This window comes from Panthera uncia (assembly GCF_023721935.1).
Source record: "Panthera uncia isolate 11264 chromosome A3 unlocalized genomic scaffold, Puncia_PCG_1.0 HiC_scaffold_11, whole genome shotgun sequence".
NCBI classification, from domain to species: Eukaryota; Metazoa; Chordata; class Mammalia; order Carnivora; family Felidae; genus Panthera; species Panthera uncia.
The window spans coordinates 85,404,344-85,420,643 of record NW_026057578.1 but is presented as its reverse complement, the minus strand read 5'-3'; the positions used below and the strand labels follow the sequence as shown (position 1 = coordinate 85,420,643).

General features: G+C 47.4%; 1 protein-coding gene across 1 annotated transcript; it reads left to right on the top strand.

Annotated features, from left to right (window-relative positions):
* The first annotated feature begins 1,373 nt into the window (after window positions 1-1,373).
* Window positions 1,374-13,125, top strand: CLEC4F (C-type lectin domain family 4 member F). Its single transcript, XM_049651648.1, has 7 exons — window positions 1,374-1,672; window positions 2,517-2,633; window positions 2,954-3,064; window positions 4,972-6,090; window positions 10,829-10,980; window positions 11,861-11,979; window positions 12,655-13,125. The coding sequence occupies exons 1-7, from the start codon at window positions 1,612-1,614 to the stop codon at window positions 12,803-12,805; spliced, it is 1,830 nt and encodes a 609-aa protein (XP_049507605.1). The 5' UTR covers window positions 1,374-1,611; the 3' UTR covers window positions 12,806-13,125.
* The last annotated feature ends 3,175 nt before the right edge of the window (window positions 13,126-16,300 follow it).

The window sequence follows — 16,300 nt, the reverse complement described above, 5'->3', positions numbered from 1 at the left end:
TCAATCGACTCAAGGGAGCGTGGATCCAATCGGCCAGAGGGGCAAAATTGGATCAAGTTGGGTCCCATTTGCTGTTTTCTGATACCAACCAATTCTCTGACATCGAGCTGGTATTCTCACAGTGACTTTTGGAGTCGGCACAGACCCCACAGGTGAAGGCCTAAGTCCCACAAGATTGCCCCCACTTCAGATTCCACCCGCAAGTGGAGTCTCCGGGCAACCCACACATCTGTGCAGCCAACTGCAAATCGGGGGACTCCGGTGACCCTCCCTAGCTTTAATAATTCACTAGAATGACTCGCAGAACTCAGGAAATCACTGTTTACTATTACAGTTTACAATAAAGGATACAAATGAAAAGCCAGATGAAGAGATATGGAGAGATACGTAGGGCTAGGCTCAGAAGAGTCCAGAGCACAATAGCCTCTGTTCCTGTGGAGTTTGGATGTGACACCCTCTGGCTTGTGGATGTATTCACTAATGAGGAAAGTCCTTAAAAGTTCCTCAAATCTTTTGTAACCCAATCTCCAGGCCCCGTCTCCCACCTGGAAGTCTGGGGTGGGGATGGGATTGGATAGGTGGGAGTTTGGTTTTTCTGGGATCAGTTCCTATCCTGAAACCATCTAGGGGCCCATCGTGAGTCACTTCATTAGCATAAGCTCAAGTATGCTCAAAAGGGGCTCTTTATGAAAAATAAAAAATGCTCCTATCACTTGGGAAATTCCAAGGAACTGGGACAAAGACCAAATACACTTTTAAAAAAATGTTTATTTTATTTATTTTTGAGAGAGAGAGAGAGCGAGAGAGAGAGCGGGGCAGGGACAGAGAGGAGGAGGGGCAGAGAAAGGGGAGGAGTAGAGAGAGGGGGACAGAGGATCTGAAGTTTTTTTTTTTTATTTTTTAAATGTTTATTTTTGAGAGTGAGAGCACGGGGAGGGGCAGAGAGAGGGGAACAGAGGACCTGAAGCAGTCTCTGAGCTGACAGCTCAGTGCAGGGCTCCGTCAGATACTGACCTGAGCCGAAGTCAGACACTTAACTGGCTGAGCCACGCAGGTGCCCCAAGACCAAATATACTTTTTATTCTACTACAGACCCTTCCCTCCCCTGCCAGTTGTGAAGTCCTAAGTGGGCAAGAGTCACCTCAGCCCTACCTTTGGCCTGCAAATCCCTGCTGCTCTTACCCAGCTCCTCCTCCCCTTACCTGACTTCCTGTTACTTTCCAGGGTCTGGGCTAGGATTAAGAATCAGCCACCGGTCACAAGGATGTTTTTCTACGAAGCTGAGAAGGACCTGCACCCCCTCCGGAGGCCAGTGAAACAGTATTTGAGGCTAGCTTTGGGAGCTATCCTGGAAAGTGGTGGTTGGGGTGATAGGCTTGAGGGGAGGGCAGGGCAGTCTGGCGCCTGGGAGCTTGGAGGGGAAGGACACCACTGGGGTGATTCTGCAGAATCAGCAGGGGAGGGGGGCAGAGCTTCCAGGATGGTCAGGCCCTACGTAGGGCCATATAAGTCCGGGGTATCTCAGCTTCGCTTCCTATCCCTACTGGCCCACCGGACAGCCCCGTTGGAGTCCGCGGCAGGGAGGAGCATTGGAGCATAAAGGAAGAAGATATGAATTGTGACAAGGTCCACTTTTTCACAGACAACCAGAGTGTCTCCCTGCAGCCCAGAGGTGAGAAAACTGAGGCATGAGCCTATCCTCATTAGGAATTGGCTTGCTTGTCTCCCAGCCCCTCCCTGGCAGGCCAGAGCTTGGCTCCTCACTGTCTCAGCCTCCAGAATAAACAGGCAAGGGCTGAAGGTGGGTTAGGTGAGGATGGAGAGCCTGGCGCACACCCTAGTGTCTGTGTGAACCTCCCCAGACCCTTTTCCTTGGGGATGGCAACCTGTCAATAGAAAGAATAAACTGAATTCAGAGGGACCTGGTTTTGAGTCCCATCTCTGCGTGTTGGGCTGGCCCCACAAGGCCTCAGGGGCTCCAGACTGGTGTCTCTCTGCCTTGGAATAGATTTCTCTGTACACTGTTTATCCCTAACCACACCTCCACACTCATAGGACATCCATGCAGGGCTTTATGACCCTGCAGAGGGAGGCTCCAGCACTGACCTGGGTCAGGTTATGGGCGAGGCAGTGGTCCCAAAGGGCTGTGAGTCCTGCTCTGGTCAGGGTCCAAGAGCAAGCCTAGCCCTGGGACTCAGAGGTCAGGCTCCTTCTCTGTCCCTCCCTGTCTCCCTCCTTTCTTCTTTCATGCACACTGCATGTTTGTTGCCCTTCTCTGTGCTGGGTTCTGCCCTGTGCACCTCCTCTAGGTTTTGGGTTGTGGTCGTCTCTTTACCTTTGTGTTGCTACCACACCCCCAGTTAGCTCTGGCAAACGCTTCCAAGTGCTTTATTTCCCACCTGCATGATAAGTGTGGCCAATGTTCTTATCCTCATCGGACAGTCCAAGAGACTGAGCGCATCCTGTCCAGCCCATACAACACATTCTCCTCCTGTACACTGGCTTCTCCCTTGTAGGGCTGGACTCTGCGGCAGGGGCTCCTGCAGCCCCCAGGAGGCCAAGGCTTGTTCAGACCACCCTGGCGGTTATGGCTGTGACTGTTGCCTCCTTGCTGGTGGTTCTCTTTGTTATGGGTAAGCTCCTAAGTGACCTGACCCCCCACCAACTCTCTCCATCTTCCTGCATAGAAGTCCCACAGGGACCAGATGCATACCCTCTACTCCCAGAAGAGTCAGTCTGTCTCTGGCCCCAGGTCTGAACCAGATCTTTCCTGGGACTCATCCAAGGTCCCTGTCCAAGGGGAGCCTCCCAAGAGCCGAGGCCCATGGAGGAAAGTCTGAGAGGTCCTTAGTGCCATCTCCCTCCTTCTCGAACCCCGGGGGGGTGGGGCAGCCTGTTCTCCCAGCCTTAGTGCAGAGAGCCTGTGCTGACCCTTCGGGAATGGGTGTCTCAGTTCTACAGAAGCCAAGACTTCCTTTGGAGCCATATGACTCTTTCCAAGAGTTTTCCGCCATGATTGCCGGAGAGGACAACACCACCAGCCAGTTACCTGTGGAACCCTACAGTGAGTAGCCACAGGGCAGGGTGGGGTGGGGGAGCTGGGGCATTCAGATACCCAGACTCTAGGAGAAGCCTCTCTCTGATGCCCCCAGACCCCTGAATGTGTTCCAGTCTTCTTACAGAAAGACATGATCTTTTTAAAAACCAGCTTTATTGAGGTGTAACTGACAGATAATAAATTACAATATTGAAAGTGTACAATCAGATAAGTTTTGACTTACATGTATACCCATGAAACCATCACCACAATCAAGATAATGAGTATATTCCTCCTCCCAAAGTTTACTTGTGCCCTTTGTCATCCTTCCCTCTCCCCTCCTCCCTTTATTCCCCAGGCAACCACTGATCTACTTGTGGTAATATAGATTAATTAGCTTTTTCTAGAGTTTTATGTAAAATTGATCATATAGTATGTACTCTTTTTGGTCCTTTATCAGCCATGTAATTTGCAAATATTTTCTCTTGGTTTATGGCTTGTCTTTTCATTCTCTTGACCAAATTTAAATTTTAATAAAGTCTAATTTATCAATTTCTTTTTCTTTTATGGATTGTACTTTTGGTTTCATGTTGGAAACCTATCCTGAGGTCACAAAGACATTTTCCTATGTTTCCTCCTGGAAATTTCACACTTTTTGGCTTTACATTTAAGCCTATGATCAATTTTGAGTTGAGTTTTATATAATGGTGTGAGGATGAAGTCAATTTTTATTTTGCATGTGGATAGACAATTGTTGCCACACTGTTTGTTGAAAAGATTGTCATGAATTACTTTTGTGACTTTGTTGAAAATCAATTATCCATATATATATATGTGGGTCTACTCCTGGATTCTCTATTCTGTTCCATTGATGTATTTGTCTACCTTTACAAGGCATCTTCAAAGGCCACCTGGCCCCACCTGGCCTGGCCTCAGCACAGTGGCTGAGGCCTCATACACTTACCTAGATAGGGCATGAGGCATAGGGTCCCTCCCTACTTGGGTTCTTCACTCTATTCCTGAGAGAAGACTGGAATCAAGAGTCTTAGACCATGAAAGTCTGAGATTAGGTCTTAGCTTGTGAGGTGAGCAACGGGTGCTAGGAGGACCAGAGGCAGCTGCAGGTGGGTCTGGTGGGAAAGACCATGCAGATGAAAGGAGCTGTGAGTTCCCTGAATCACCCCAATGATCAGGGCTTTCACTCAGGTGTCCCATATCCTCAACTTCTGTTGGGACTCTTGCTTGATGTTAACATTGGGTGTGCCAGCCCGTTAAGAAGGTTCTAGGGTCTAGTATCACCCGGAGGGTCTCCACTATAGCCCTGTGGATTGAACAGGTACCCATTGAACCCAACAGGTACCTATGTTGTTGAGTTTCTGGAATTTGTGATCAGAAAACTATGTTTGTTGTCTACACAGTTTTTAAGAAGTAACAATGATGAATCAAGAGGCTTTGTGCTTGGTGTGCAAATATAGTGGAAGACTAAACATGGGCTTTACTCATACCTATTTTCTTTTTCATAATGACCCATCTGATAGTGAAATTTTAGTGGAGTTAAGCTTCAGCAGCTCTAAATGATATAATCAGTTACTTTCAAGTTCAATTACAATGGCAAAATAATCCACGCCTCACCAGCATGATTCTTCTTGATAGCTAGTTTACATAGGCAAGTATTTTAATCCTTCTGCCCCTCAGTTCATGGGGGGACAGCTAAATAGGCCTTTATTTATTTAAATTTTTGGCTCACAATCTCAGCATGCTCATTCCCAGGGTCTGGGTGGGTGCAGTGAGCAGGAGGCAGCTTAAGGAGCACTTAGCGCTGTGTCTTAGACATTTCCCTCAGAAATGTCAAGAACACTGTGGTTGGCCCATTTAATTAATGCTTCCCTATGCAATTGGCCTCTGTGGCTACCTTCTCCCTTTACTCCCTCCAGATTCCCACCACTCTGGCAGGGTGGCAGAGTGGCAAGAGACTATCCAGATGTTTAAAAGCCACGTGGAGAATTCCAGCACCTGGAGCATGGAGATGCAGACGTTGACTTGTAGAGTGGACAATGTCAGTTCTCAGATCCAGGTGCTCGGTGGTCATCTGGAAAATGCCAGTGCTGACATCCAGATGGTAAAAGGAGTTCTACAGGTTGCCAATACCTTGACTTTCCAGACCCAGATGTTAAGGAGTTCCGTGGAAGGTGCCAGTGCTGAGATCCGGAAGCTAAAAGGAGATCTGGAAAAGGCAAATGCTTTAAATTCCCAGACCTACAGTTTCTTAAAAAGCAGTTTAGAAAATGCCAGCATTGATCTCCACATGTTGAATGGAGGCTTAGAAAATGCCAACACTGAAATTCAGATATTGAAGGCAGGGTTGGAAATGGCAAATGCCCAGGCCCAGCTGGCAAACAGTAGCTTAAAGAATGCTAATGCTCAGATCCATGTTTTGAGAGGCCAGTTGGATAGTGTCCATGATTTAAGGGCCCAAAATCAGGTTTTAAGAAGCAGTTTGGAAGGAGCCAATGCTGAGATCCAGAGGGTAAAGGGAAGCCTGCAAAATGCAAATGCTTTAAACTCCCAGACCCAGACTTTTCTGAAAGGCCATTTAGACAATGCCAGCTCTGAAATCCAGTTATTAAGAGATCATTTCAAAAGGGCAGGTGATGAGATTCACTCGTTAAAAAGAGATTTAGAGACTGTCACTGCCCAGACCCAAGAAGCAAGCCACCATCTAGAGCAGACAGATGCTCAGATCCAGTTATTAAAAACAGAGCTAGAAAATTCCAATGCCTTAGATTCCAAGATTCAGGTGTTAAATGGTTATTTGAAAAATGCCAGCAGAGAGATACAGACCCTAAAACAAGGAATGAAGGCTGCTTCAGCCTTAGATTCCAAGACCCAGATGTTAGAGAGCAATCTGCAGAAGGCCAGTGCTGAGATCCAGAGGTTAAAAGGGGATCTACAGGACACCAAAACACTAACGACGAGAATCCAGGAGGAGCAGAGTCGCCTGGAGACACTCCGTGTGGCCTTTGGTTCCCAGGAGCAGCTACAGAGGACACAAAGTAAGTGGGAGGCGAGGGCTTGGCCGGGACATATAGTCTTTTGGGTGGCTAGAGTCTTCTGTCCCTTCAGTCTTTTGCTTACTTCAGCACGTATCCCCCTAGGAAGGAGGCTGGGTGCTGGAGAAGGGCTGAATCCTAGGCAGTGGTAAAGGTGGCGTAAGGCAGCTGACCCTGCTCTCAAGTTGTTTGTCATCTGGTCAGAGTGACAAAACAATACTTGAGAAACGGACGATGTGTGGAAGATATGCAAAGAGGTGCAAGAGGTGTTAGGTAAGGGACAGCTCTAGGAACTGGGGTGGAGAGGAGCAAAGAGGAGGGAGAAAGGATCTTCTGAGGTTGATGTCCTCTGATATAGACAAGGGATCTTCTGAGGGGGAAGAAATTTTTTGGAGGACGAAGGATTAAAAGATGCTTTGCAGAGAAGATGGCCCTTGAACTGGGCCCTGAAGGACTCATAGGTGTTTGCCAAACAAGTAGGGTAAGAGGGTGGCAGGTTCATAGTCATGAAGATGTGAAACCATGAGGTTCAGAAAACTTCAGGCAGTTCTGTGACTGGACTGTGGCCAAGAGGGCAGTTGATGAGAGGTTAGTAGGCAGGGGCCAGGATGGTGGCTTTAAAACTGTTTGGAATGTAAGCACAGCCTGAAATTAATTTTATATTGTGACCCAGTATAATTATGTGTATCTCTCTCTCACTCTCTCTCTCACACACATATGCATACACACACACGCGCACAGACACACACACATTTCAAAAGCAAACATTTTAACACATGGATGCACTCTGATATTTTATAATCTATTATTTTTTTTTTATTTGATGGGTGGGGGAGGGCAGAGGGATATATAGAGAGAATCCTAAGCAGGCTCCATGCTCAGTATGGAGCCCAACATGGGGCTTGATCCCATGACCATGAGATCATGACCTGAGCTGAAATCAAGAGTTAGGTGCTCAACCAACTGAGCCACCCAGGCACCCCTATAATCTTTTATAAAAACAAAAAACAAAAAACCCCAGAAAACCAAAAGACCTTGATGCCTCCCATGAATGGGTTGATGATTGCACTTTGAAAATCACTATGCTAGGGGCACCTGGGTGGCTCAGTCAGTTAAGCATCCAACCTTGGCTCAGGTCATGATCTTAAGGTTCATAAGTTCAAGCCCCACATTAGGCTCTGTGCTGACAGCTCAGAGCCTGCAGCCTTCTTAGGATTCTGTGTCTCCCTCTCTCTCTGCCTCTCTCCTGCTCGTGCTCTGTCTCTCTGTCTCTGTCTCTCTCAAAATGAATAACATTAAAAAAAATCATTAGGTAGACCTGGAGACATATCAGCTGGATGTGGAAGGCTTCTGAGTTTGGGTTGCATCTTCTAGGAAATGAGGGTCTATTGAAGGGCTTCAAAGAGGCTGACTAGATGGGCCTCCTGACTGAGAGGGAATAAAAGAAGGGAGAAGAGCAGTGAGATTTGGACATGCTGAGCCTGAGATGCTTTGGGGATATTCAAGTGGCTGTCATCTGCATGCTGTGTGGAGTGTAGGTGACTAGGCCCTGGATGCAGACACAGATGTGGAAGCTGTGGTTATGTTGGTTCTGGTTGTGGCAGTGGGTGTCGGTGGAGGCAGGAGGCATTGCATACAATAAAATGCTTTGTGGGAAAAAGGCTGAGGGCAGAAACAGAAAGTCAACCTTCAGGTGGCAAGAAGGAAAAGATGAGTTTTTGAAGGAGACTATTAGAAAAGGCAGTCTTAGAGGAAGGAATAGAACCAGGAGATGTGCAGTTGGGGAAGTCAAGGAAGGAGGGAACTTCAAGAAGGAAGGAGCTAGTTCTAGCGAATGCCTGAGAGGTCATATGAAATAACCAATAAGCACCCGCTGACACTGGGCAATTAAGAAGTCACTGGTAATGAAGTTCCAGTGGAGAGTTGTGTGTGGCCTAGAGGCCAGACCACCATCAGCAGGGTGTGAATGAGAGCTCAAGTGCACAAGCCATTCAAGGACCTCGGCTGAGGAGCAGAGGAGGCTGTGGGGGAGAGGGGGTGACATGGTGGAGGGAGGGATGAAAAAAACACATAATCGATATTTACATTATAAAACCTCCATATTAATTATAGACAATGTGGCAAATATTGAGAAAGAGAATGATGAGAAAACAACCACTTGTATTTCCATGAAAAGTTCTATATTTTCTGTATGAGCCCACTGCTAACATTTTGGTGAACTTCCTTGGGAGGGTTTTTCTAGATTAAGAGGATAGGCTTGGTCTGAAGATGGGAGAAAGGAGCCAGCAAAGAGGGAGGAGGTTGGAGGAGGGAGAGACTGGGAATGACATACACGGCTGAGGGAATTCACCTTGAAGCGCTGGGACAATAAATACTTGAACCTCTGAGGCTAGGAGGAAGAGGTGTGGCAGTAGGTTTGCAGATGTGGGAATAGGAAACTGAGGCAGCCAAGCTTTAGTGGTGCCTCTTCCTAGGTAGGGTAGGCAGTCACTTGCTAAGGATGGGAGAGGGGACAGTTTGAGCAGCTGCTAAAGAGAGCTGACAAATGAGGGGCTTGGCAGGCAGCATTGAGGATTCCTGGTCTGTCAGAGCCTGGAAGTCTGCCCTCCGTAATGTCCCTCCAATGCCCCCTGTTGTCCTATGTCTACCTACTGCTTTAGCATAGACCTGTGTTTCTCCACCTTGGGGCCACACTGGGATCACCTGAGGAGCTTTACAAATTAGTGATGCCTGGGACCCACCTTCAGAACTCTGACTTTTTTTGGAGGGGTTGGGGATCTGGGATGCAGTGTGGGCATTAGAATTTTTTAAAAAGTTCCTTAGATGGTTCTAATGGGCAGTGAGGACTGAGAACCATTAGTTTAACTTTTTCTTAAAGGGCCAAATAGTAGATATTTTGGGCTTCTGGATGAACAGGCTCTGTTGCAACATGTCTGCTGCTGTAGCAATAAAGCAGCCAAAGATGTATATAAAGAATGTGGCTGTGTTCCAATAAAACTTTATTTATAAAAAGAGGTTGCTTGCAGGTTGCAGTTTGCCAGTCCTGTTTAGACTACCGGTTCTCAGGTTTTGGAATACAACAGGATTACCTAGAAGGTTTGTTAAGACACCAACTGTTGGGATGCCTAGGTGGCACAGTCGGTTAAGCATCTGACTTCAGCTCAGGTCGTGATCTCACGGTTCATGGGTCTGAGCTCCAGCTCAGAGCCTGGAGCATGCTTTGGATTCTGTGTCTCCCTCTCTCTCTGCTCCTCCCCTGCTTGTGCTGTCTCTTTCTCTCTCAAAAATAAATAAATAAACATTAAAAAAAAAAAACCTACCAACTGTTAAGAAACAATTTCAGAATCAGCCAGTCTGGGTGGGTCTGAGACATTTACATTTCTACCAATTCCCAGATGATGCTGATGCTGCTGGTCTGGGACCACTCTTTGAAACCCCTGGTTTACACACTCACCATAATTACTGAGACATTTGCAACTATGTTCTAATTGGTATCTCTGGCCCGGTTAGGATTGGCTTCTTCCTATTTAGTCTCCACACTGTCACCAGGTTGACATTATTACAATGCAAATCTGAGCATACTACTATCCTTCTTAAAACACTTCAGGGCTTCCCTGTGCTCACAAGGGGAAAAAACCCCAAACTCCTTTATACGACATGTATGATATGGTGCTGGTGAGCCTGTCCAAGTTTGTCTCCTGTCCCTTATGCACTGACCATCCCAAGCACTTGAACAGATCAGGCCACGCCATGCTGTTTCACACCTCCATGCTTTTTGTGTCTACTTTTTCCCCTGCCTGGGATGCTCTCTTTGGCACTGACCAACTGGCAAACTCTTCCTCAGTCTTTTAAGACTTAGCTCAAGTGAATCTCACCTACGTACGAGTCCTTCCTGAGAGCATCACTTGCAGCCCAGGTGAAATAGACCAGACTGTCTTTTATGCTTCTATTCTAGCATGCACATGGTTTTCAATGAATGCATCTTCAACACCCTTTTTACATCTGTCTTGTTTACTAGACTGTACGTTCCTTGAGGGCACAAATCATGTCTTACTGGTCTTTGTATAACAGTCCCTGGTTCACAGAAGTTAAAAAACACTGAACCATGGGTGTTGAACAAAAGAATAAATGAATGAATAAGCGAGTCTGTTGTGGCCCCATTTCAAATAGCTGTGGTACAGATGATGTTAGAAAGCAGAGCGTTATAGTGGGGAGGAATGAAAGAGCTGAGAACACAAGATGCTTGTGCTCATGGAATGAGCTACTAGAGCTTGACATTGGGAGGTCAGGTAGACCAGGTCCTGAGTATGGTCTGGGGTATGGGCAGCTGAAGTGGATGGAGATGAAGTCAAGGAAATGGCTGACACCACGGGATGGCTGTGAAGTCTTCTAGGGAGATGGCAGGAACTGAGAGGCAGAGGACTGTCAGGTGATAGCAGTGAATGGGGAAAGAGGGTAGTGGAGCCAGAATGCAGGAGTCTGGAAAGAAAGTGTTGCCTAGGTAACAAAGCTATCTGAAGATCCTTGGAGAGATGGAGCCAGGTGTCCTGGGCTGCTTTCTGTTGTACTGGGTATCAGACTGGGGGTGCAGCCTCCCAGGTCTTGCCCCCAAGCACTGGGCATCAAGCGCTGTGTGGGCCTGTGACTCTTGGTGGCCAGTCCCTGGAGAGGTCAGGAAGGGAAGCTCTGGGGCATCCACATCCAGCCCCTGGTTCTCTCTCCTCCCCAACCTTTGCTCCAGATCAACTTCTTCAGCTGATCCTGCAAGGCTGGAATGCCTACAGTGGGAGCTTGTATTACTTTTCTCATGTCAAGAAGTCTTGGCATGAGGCTGAGCAGTTCTGTGTGTCCCAGGGAGCCCACCTGGCTTCAGTGACTTCTGAGGAGGAGCAGGTGAGAGCTGCAGGCTTGGGGTGGTGCTGATGGGCTTGGTGTGGGATGAGGGACCTTGGTGCTTTGGCCTTTCTCCTCTTGCAGTAGCCTGGGCTGTTTCCTGCATGTTTCCTCTGTCAGTCAGGGAGCAGATGTTTATTGGGTTGCAACGAGTGCCTTGTCTGGAGGTGAAAACACTGACAGCAAACCTCGATGTTCTTGATGAATGAGGGAGACACCCAGAGGCCCACAGATGTCAACAGTGAGGAAGGGCAAAGAGAGGTGGCATGGGTGACTGCCCTTAAAGTGTTGGGAACATATGTCCCTCCCCATTCCTCACTTCCCCCTCAGCGTCTGCTCTAGTTGTCAGTCCCGAGTTTAACACCAGTTAATCCAATGGCTGTGGAAGGACCATGAGCAGGAGACCCAGGCTTCCTGGGAAAGCCAGACACAGAAGTTTGAGGACCACCAAAGGCAATATGGACCTTAGGTGGCCCATCTGCCAAAGGTCCTTACCAGAATTTACTAGGGTTCTTGTCAAAGGACCATAATGAGTTTGGTCCATTTCAGCTTACAGAACTGCCCATCCTTTGTGGTTCTTCTGAGGCTGTTCTTGTATATCTGTCAAAGGCCATGCTATTTTTTATTGCATGGTTGGTCTTTGTCCCAGTGAAGGCACACTCATCACGTCAACATGGGAGAAGACGGATTTTCTCTGAGGGCACCTGGATCCTGCCCTCAACTCTGGACAAACCATGGAAGGTGCAGGAAGGGGCTCAGCTCCTGCAGAGGAGTGGGCTTCATGCCCCAGGACCAGGGAGAGGACAGCCTAGACTCCTTTTCCATACGGCCGGGAAAATGAGCTCCTCACATAGGATTAAACACTGCCTTTTCTCTGCAGGAATTTCTGGTAAAGTTCACGAGTACCTCTCACCACTGGATTGGCCTCACTGACAGGGGCAAGGAGGGCTTCTGGCGCTGGGTGGACGGGACACCATTCAATGCTTTCCGGAGCAGAGTGTGAGTCCAGCACTATCTGGTGCTGTCCTAAGCAGAGTCTGGAGCAGGTCTGGCTAGAGACTTTTGCATGTCCCTGTCTTGTGTGTGTATTCCTGCCCAGTAAGTGTTACTGTTGTGTATGATATATGTGTATGATGTGTATGTGTGATGTGTGTATAAAGAGTGGATGTATGGTTGTGTATGTGATGTATGTGTGATGTGTGGTATGTATGTATGTATGATATGTGTGTATGTATGATGTGTATGATGTGTGCGGGGTGTGCATAATTGTGGTCCTTGTGTGGACCCTTCCACAGAGGGGTATCAGAACAAGACAGGTCCTGGGGCTGGCAAGTGGCCTATGAGTGGGTCTTCCTGCCTTTTTTTTGTTGTTGTTGTTCTTTGTTTGTTTGTTGCCTATCCTGTAACTTTTGAAGGCCCTGCCTTCACCAGAAGGTATCTGGATGTGAATTCCGGGGTGGGGGCTTACAGCTTCAGACACCCTTCCTATCCCTTGACCCTCAGTAACTAAAGGCAACCTCAACAGAGCCACCCTTAGGGCACCCTTGGGCCCAGCTCTGTCCCCATCCGTGGCCACCAGGAGATTAGGGACCCATGTCACTTCAGCTCCTTATACCAAAGTCGGGGGAAGGGACACTTCCTTTGTCTGGCGGAATAAAGCTGTCTTGTTTCCAGGTTTTGGGGCACAAATCAGCCAGACAACTGGCGGCACCAGGATGGGCAGACAGAAGACTGTGTCCATATTGAGCAGAAGTGGAATGACATGCACTGTGACACCCCCTATCACTGGGTCTGTAAGAAGCCCATCAACCAGCATGTGGCCTGAGACAGGCCAGATCTGAAACGTGGCCGCTGCTGCCAGCTCTGGACCCACCCTACCACCCCTCCCCCGCCGACCTGATGCCTTGTGAACCTCTGAACCCAGCTTGTTCTCTGGGGCTTTCCATTTGGCCTTTTGTGTTTCCTGCTCTGTCCTTTCATGTAACCCTTCAAACATATTTACCCCACATGACCCAATGGGATCAAGGGCTCTTCAGGACCAGAGGCTTGTTGTGCTTCTGTATCCCCCTCAGCAACCGGCACAGGCCTGTCAGACAGCGGGTCCTCAATAAATACTGAACGCACAAAAGCGTTGTGCTTGTCTCTGTGACGGCCACCACCCTTTGTTCTCCCTGGATTGGTCTCCTTCCTCAATGTCCCTTCTGTCATATCAAGTATAATAAGCATATCTTTGTTTAAGGGCTTTATAGCTATGAATGTTTAGTTAGTTCCTTGAAAAACAGCAGAAGTTTAACACAAACCACAGGGACATCTTACAGGGGTACGAATTCACAAGAAGTAATAGTCATTCCAGGTGTTCCTGCATTTCCTTTGTTGCAGATGGGGCTGGAGCTGGATTTTTCCAGGCCTTTAAAACACTCCAAAAACTTCTTTCTGTCCTGTGGCTGGCCTCATCTCATTTCCCGACTGTTCCTCTTGATGTCATATCTCTGGCTTTGGCCTCTTCTCGTGGTCCCACTCCCCTTCCAGGGACTGGGATCTCTGCCAGCTCAATTTAGAATGAGAATTTCTAGAGCAGCTCTTTGCCCGGCCTTGTGGAATCCCGTCCTATGCATTCAGGCACAGGGAGCCCAATGTAGGTTTCTGTGGCTCTTCCTCTGTACAACTGCCTCTCCTTCATGCTCCTCCCCAAATCCTAGCACTCTCAGTCTCCTCCAACTCCCATCTTCCTCTCTCCATACTTAGTGCAACTGTCATTCCCTGTGCGGGCGGGACCCTCCTCCCTGCACTGGGGTCTGGCAGGAGCCTCCAGGAAGAATCCTAGGGGGTTGGTGGGTTCAGCCTGTCTGCTTCCCTAGCCAGGAACTTGGGTTGCAATTGTCCAATGTCTGAAAACAATTGTTCATCAATTGTTTCATGAGTTTTGTCCAGTTTCCCAGTTGCTGACAGCAAAAGGACTGGTCCAGCTACTCCATTAGGACCAGAAATGGAAATCTATTCTACCTGGTATGATACCTTTGGCTGAGTAGGACTTTAATCTGTTCGTATTCATATTTTCCTTTTGGCTTTTCTTTTGGCCTTTTCTTTTATGGCTTCTTAGCTTTTTATCGATCTTAGAAACTTCTCCTCTATCACAGGCTTGAAATAACATTTTGCTGTATTTCTTTTATTTATTTAAAAACAATTTTTTTAACGTTTATTTATTTTTGAGACAGAGAGAGACAGAGCATGAATGGGGGAGGTTCAGAGAGAGGGAGACACAGAATCTGAAACAGGCTCCAGGCTCTGAGCTGTCAGCACAGAGCCCGACACAGGGCTCGAACTCATGGACCGCGAGATCATGACCTGAGCCGAAGTTGGCTGCTTAACCGACTGAGCCACCCAGGCGCCCCTTGCTGTATTTCTTTTAAATACCTTTATTGTTATTATTATTTTTAGACTTACCTATGTTGCACGATTTGATTTCCTGATAGTTTATTCCTTAGTAGTTTGTACTATAGCAATATAGATATATAGGGATGGGTTTATTGTTTTCTTTTTATGTGTTCCTATTCTTTGTTTTATGGTTTCCCTAGCCTATGCAAAAAAGGTAGCAGCCAATATTAATATGTCCCACTTTTGCAGAATTTACAGAGCTTTTCTTGATGGCCTAGTAGTATCTGTTCACTTTTTATAAATATTCCACAGGTATATTTATTAGATTAGGCTTGTGATTTTCATTCAATATCCTTATTTATATGTTATCCATACAACCTATCAATTTCTCTAGGAGGATTTATTTGTGTTAACTCTCCCATGTAGAACATTATATATGTTTATTATCTTGTCATGTTCTTATGTTTCTAATAGCTTTTGATTTATGTATTTTAGTATTACTTTAATGTCTAAAGACTCATGACCATTAAGTCTACCTGAAGACTTTTAGTTTTTATCAATATTCATGCAATCGAGGACTATTTACTGTGCCTCTACCGTGTACCAAGCACTCTTCTAGGTTTTCAGGATTCGAAAGTGAATGAAACATAAAATTCCACCCCACCCCCACTCTCGAAGCCAGCATTCTAGTAGGGAGGAGAGGTACTTAGGACATCCTGCCCCTTCTCATAGCCGCAGGAAGAATTCTCTGGAGCCTGAAACCTGGTGGTGACATTCTGGAGTAGCAAGCTAGCTTCGTTATCTATCTAACCAACCATGGTCTGTGGCCTAAAGCTAATGGGACAGGGACAGGTAAACATGCTCACACTCCAGGGTCAATTCTCATGCGCGAGCTGGCCCTTTCTTCCCTATCGAGAAGGTTCTGAAAGCTGAAATTTCCCCAAGACAGTCAGAAAGGCAGAGGAATTAAGTTCTCTACAGACTGAGTGGAGCCATCTGGGGAGACAGAATGAAGTCCCCGGTTGTCCTGGAGGAAGTGGTCAGCTTGTCACCCTGGAGTGATAGCCTGCTCCACCCAGCCTCCACTGTATAGCTGCTACTCTCGGTGACCACGGATTATGTTGGTGATAGATATAGGCTGTAATAGACAGTTGCCACCACTTGGGTGCCCACAGCTTTTTCCCCCAGAGCTATGATTTCCAGTCTTTTAGGGTATGAGGGCCCAACCTGATAGAGGCTGGAGTCTACACATTATGAGTTAGGGGAGATCCTGGCTCTAGCATAGGGAGAAGAAGGCACAGAATTTTTGGCTGTCATGAAATGACCTCCTAGGCTTGGTTTTCTAGGGGCAGGGAACAATTTCTTAGTCAGGAGAGTGAGCATATTCTGGAAGCAGATGTCACAGCATTTTGAGGATGACGCAAGTCATTAGTTCAGAAAAAAATCTACCTGTGCTTATAGTCAGAAACTGTGAGTGTCCTATATCAGCTAATGCCCCAGCCCTCTATACTCTGGAATTCTTACAACACTTGCTCCCATATACCCAGATCTGGGCCTGGGTCTTTGTCCAACTCCCTTGTATGCCTATACCATGCCTTTTGGAAAGACCCTCTCCCTTTGTGTTGCTCTTGCTTAATAAGGGCCAGTTATAAGTGGCTATGCTTCTATATGCTGCTATCAATTCCTACAGCTCAAAGCCAACCAAGCCCAGGGACCCTTGCCACCAGTAAAAGCCCCAGCCCCAGCCCCAGCCCCAGCCCCAGGGAGAATCATGGAAGAGTAAGGAGGCCTGGGCTACTCGTGGGAGGGACTTAGAATAGAAGAGGGTCTGCTAGCTGGGCCTCAAGAAGGCTTCTTCCTGGAAAAGGCCTTCCAGGACAAGGCCACATGAAGCAGGGTATCCATAACACAGCTGTGCCTCTCTGTTCCACCTGCTCTCACCAAA